Below are 3,931 nucleotides of genomic sequence, written 5' to 3'. Positions count from 1 at the left end.
AACTGCTATTTTCAGAACACACGTTCATAACATTGGCATGAGACATGTTCAAAAGATGTAACAACTGAAGCGATGCCTACTGGAGGGGGAGTCAACTCCATGCTGCACTCTTTTTCCCTTAGCTAAAGTTTTTTTCCCACTGGGTTTTCTTTAGCAAGGTTTTTAACGAGGCAGTAACTTACAGTTGATCTTCAACAAACAAAATTGCTATCCAAGGGGGAGTGTTATAATATATAAATATATATATAAATGGATAGTCAATTATTGATACACAAAAGTAATATTATTGTATTACCTAAACTTGTGATATTTTTGCTATAAATAGCCATGAATGCAAGCATTAAACTTGCACCATTTTCTCACACTTACAAAGTGTTTCTTTCTTTCTCTCCATTATCATCTTTGTTCTTACACTTCATTATTAGCATTCTTAATCAAGAATCAAACCACTAAAGGTAGTTATAAGTCTACTGAATTATAACATCAAGAATCAAACTACTAAAGGTAGTTATAAGCCTACTGAATTATAACAATATGTAGTTTAATCTTGCTTTTCCAACAAGGTTCGAAAATGTAATTGGAGAGCAATCATGAATTATAAATGTTAATTCCATAAAGGGATAGTTCTTTATCTCTTTTAACGACTTAAAAGCCGAGCCACCTACATTAATAGTATGTAAATATATTATTCCATGCACTAAGCCTAATAATAATAAATTATTTCAATATATGTCTCTAAAAGGGCCATCAGTATATATTTAGGGATGTCGACATTACTTAATTAAGCAAGCTTCATGATAAACAAATAAAAATAAGTGATATTCAATTCGTAGCATAATATACATACATTCATGCAGATAATTTGATCATATATATATATATATATATATATATATATATATATATATATATATATATATATATATATATATATATATATATATATAGAAACTTAGTCAAACTTCACCTTATTCACATTTCACATCCATACGAAACTTGGTCAAATGTCAACTTTAATTCTAATAGATTAAATAATCAACCATCATTTTCCTAAATTCCAACATCACACTTCTAAACTTATACATAACATACTCTTAAGAATTTAATTAATAATCGAATATAGCCTAATGATCATTCTCACCTTTGCTTACCTTCATGCCATACCCATCCCACATATTCTCATGATCACCCATTAGAAATCGGTAACCACCATCATTTTGATGATGGTTCGGGTCGGGTTGACGATAGTTTCCTCCTTGTTGATGAAACATATGCGGTAGTGATTCGTTGTTATGGTGAGCATACGGACTCAAACTTCTTGTATTCTCTCTTCGCTTCTTGGTTCTCATTAGGAACTCATTTATGCTATCCCATTTGGTCTTGCATGTTATACTATTCCTATCGTACCCCAAACAAGCCATTTTCGACGCGATTTCTTCCCAAAGAAACTCTTCCGTATACCCACCTTGTTCGAATCTTGTTTCCATGCTCGTTCGCAGTTGTATTAAGCGCGTGATCTCATTTTCACCCCAAGTAGTGAGATTGATATTAGTGTCAATCTTTCCATTGTTATTATGGTTTGGATTTTGATCATCATGATTCGATTCTTTCCCATTTAATTTATGCAAAGCGTCCATTAATGCCAAATCCCTAGACTCCATCCAAGCTCGTTCGTTCGCCCAAAACTTATGCTCCTTTTCGAATCTAGCAGCTTCTTCTTTTCTCCATTGTTCCTCTCTTAAAACCCTCTCTTGTTCCTTTTGTTCAATAGACTTCATCATTTTGTCCATCCACTCCTCTTGTTTCTCCATAATCTTCTTCATTTGTGCATCAATAAAGTCTTTAATTTTCGTCTTCCAACCACGTTTCCCTAATCTCTTCTTGCTAATAATCCGATCAACACAATCGCTGTTTTCCATGAATGCGTTGTTAGGATTACTGTATTCGGATGAAGAAGTATCGAAAGCTGACGAATTGTTCGAAAGACTAGGACTATCATATAGTCTTGAAGGGGTAGGTTTGAATGGTTCTTGAAGACTATTGTTTAGGTGTTGATGAGTTTGATAAGCATTAGTTTCAACATTAAGATTATGAGGATCCGAATAGGACGATGTGTTAGGGTTAGGATTAGGATTAGTAGTAATACTAGTTTCACCATAAAGAGCTTCGAGTTGTCGAAAAAACCGATAATGTTTACCATCTTGTCTACCTGCCTTCCCTTCTTTAGTCTTCTTGTAATACTTGTACAAATTTTCAAACTTTTCTCTACATTTTTTCCCACTTCTGTGGTACCCATGTTCATCAGACATAATCCTGGAATTGAAGGACAAAAGAAAAAAAGAAAAGAAAATAAATTAATAAATCATTCAATTGGGTGATCAGAAAACTTAATGCTGCAAAAATACTGAAAAGATTGAAGTGATAGTGATATTTGCTAAGGTGAACAAGTTTCATGTTGTTTTCATGGTCTGAGCATACTATTAACCCAAATTAGAGTCTCTACGAAAGGTGAGTTAATTATTGTAAGACTTTTTTATTAGGCTCAGCTACTACTTGAGTTAACTGGAGAACTGTAAAGTCTGTCCAAAACTTGTCTTAAAACTCTATATAAAATCCATATAAAAATTCCTTAAACCCCTCACATAAGTTAAAATTAAGCCACAAGAACAAAAAGGAAACAAATTAAATTTAAAAGGCTAATGAAATGGTGATGAAAGTTAAAAAAACTAGCTAGCGAATTAATTAAACAATTAAATTGAATTCTTGGGTTCATGGAGTTGAATTGTATGAAAATTAACACAACTTCATTGATGTAACTACCAAAATACAACAAAACCAAATATCAACAATACACCACAATTCATGTTCTAGACAATGAAAAAAAGTATTGAGTATATTTGATTAAAAAGATAAAATATATAAGTTTGTAGTGATGAAAATGCTAGAAGGTGATGAGAGAAAAAAAAAATAGTAGTTGTAGTAAGAAATTATTGATTTAATCAAGAGCTAGAGTAAAATTAAGATAGAAATAAACCTAGAAACTTCATCCCACAAGGGGCCTTTCTGATTAGCTTCTTTAAACTTAGAATCAAGTCTTGATCTAACTTCAAGAAGTGTTAAAGTTTCTTGTCTAGGCCATCTACCATTTCCACCACCACCAATTTCCATCTCTAAACCACCACCACCACCACCAATTTCCATCTCTAAACCACCACCACAACCTCCAGCACTTAAACTAGCAGTAGTTGAGCCGGTACCGGTAGTCGAATCCGATCGAAACATCATCCCACTACCAACACCACCCAACATCAACATATGATCATAGTGATGAGATAGATCATGAGGCTGATGAGGTGGTGGTGGTGGTGGTTGTGGTACACTTGTGAAAATAGTTCTTCCATTCATGTAATGTGTTAGATCCGTTATACTACCATACTGTTCCTCCATGAATATTATCTAGCTAGCTTTATGAACAAATAATTACTAAAGATAAGGGTGTTAATTATTGAGAGAATAATAATGTGTTTTTGTGAAAAGGAAATATTGAAGGAAAAATGTGAAAGAAGGAGGAGCGGCAGATCCGGATCGTGTCTTCACATGAGAAAGGGTCTAATTTGATGAAGAGTACAACAATATTATTAGACCCAATGAGTTATGAAGTATAGTATAGTAGTAGAAGACTATATATATGAGTCATATATATGTTTTCTTTGCATAATGCAACTACTTAGAGACAATAGATATACGAGCTAGTTAGCATGCTAGCTACCTAGCTAGGGGAAATTTATATGTATGTACTTTATGTATACATATGTATAAAACTTATAATCTTTCACTCACTCTTTCTATCTATCTAGTCTATGAAATTGAAAATCAAAAAGGTATATACAATACTCATGATATTTCTATTTTCTCATGTTTCATTGTAAAT

The 3,931-nt window shown here is 32.8% G+C and overlaps 1 protein-coding gene across 1 annotated transcript; it reads right to left on the bottom strand.

Moving 5' to 3' along the window:
- Positions 1 to 970: 970 nt before the first annotated feature.
- LOC139859832 (trihelix transcription factor PTL-like) lies at positions 971 to 3,601 on the bottom strand. The gene is made up of 2 exons (XM_071848605.1): positions 3,035 to 3,601; positions 971 to 2,313 (listed from the first exon to the last, which is right to left on the bottom strand). The coding sequence occupies exons 1-2, from the start codon at positions 3,445 to 3,447 to the stop codon at positions 1,125 to 1,127; spliced, it is 1,602 nt and encodes a 533-aa protein (XP_071704706.1). The 5' UTR covers positions 3,448 to 3,601; the 3' UTR covers positions 971 to 1,124.
- Positions 3,602 to 3,931: the final 330 nt, after the last annotated feature.

This window comes from Rutidosis leptorrhynchoides, chromosome 1, assembly GCF_046630445.1.
Source record: "Rutidosis leptorrhynchoides isolate AG116_Rl617_1_P2 chromosome 1, CSIRO_AGI_Rlap_v1, whole genome shotgun sequence".
In the NCBI taxonomy this organism is placed as follows: Eukaryota; Viridiplantae; Streptophyta; class Magnoliopsida; order Asterales; family Asteraceae; genus Rutidosis; species Rutidosis leptorrhynchoides.
Note: the sequence above shows the minus strand (reverse complement) of the source record. Positions and strands in the feature narration are given on the sequence as shown.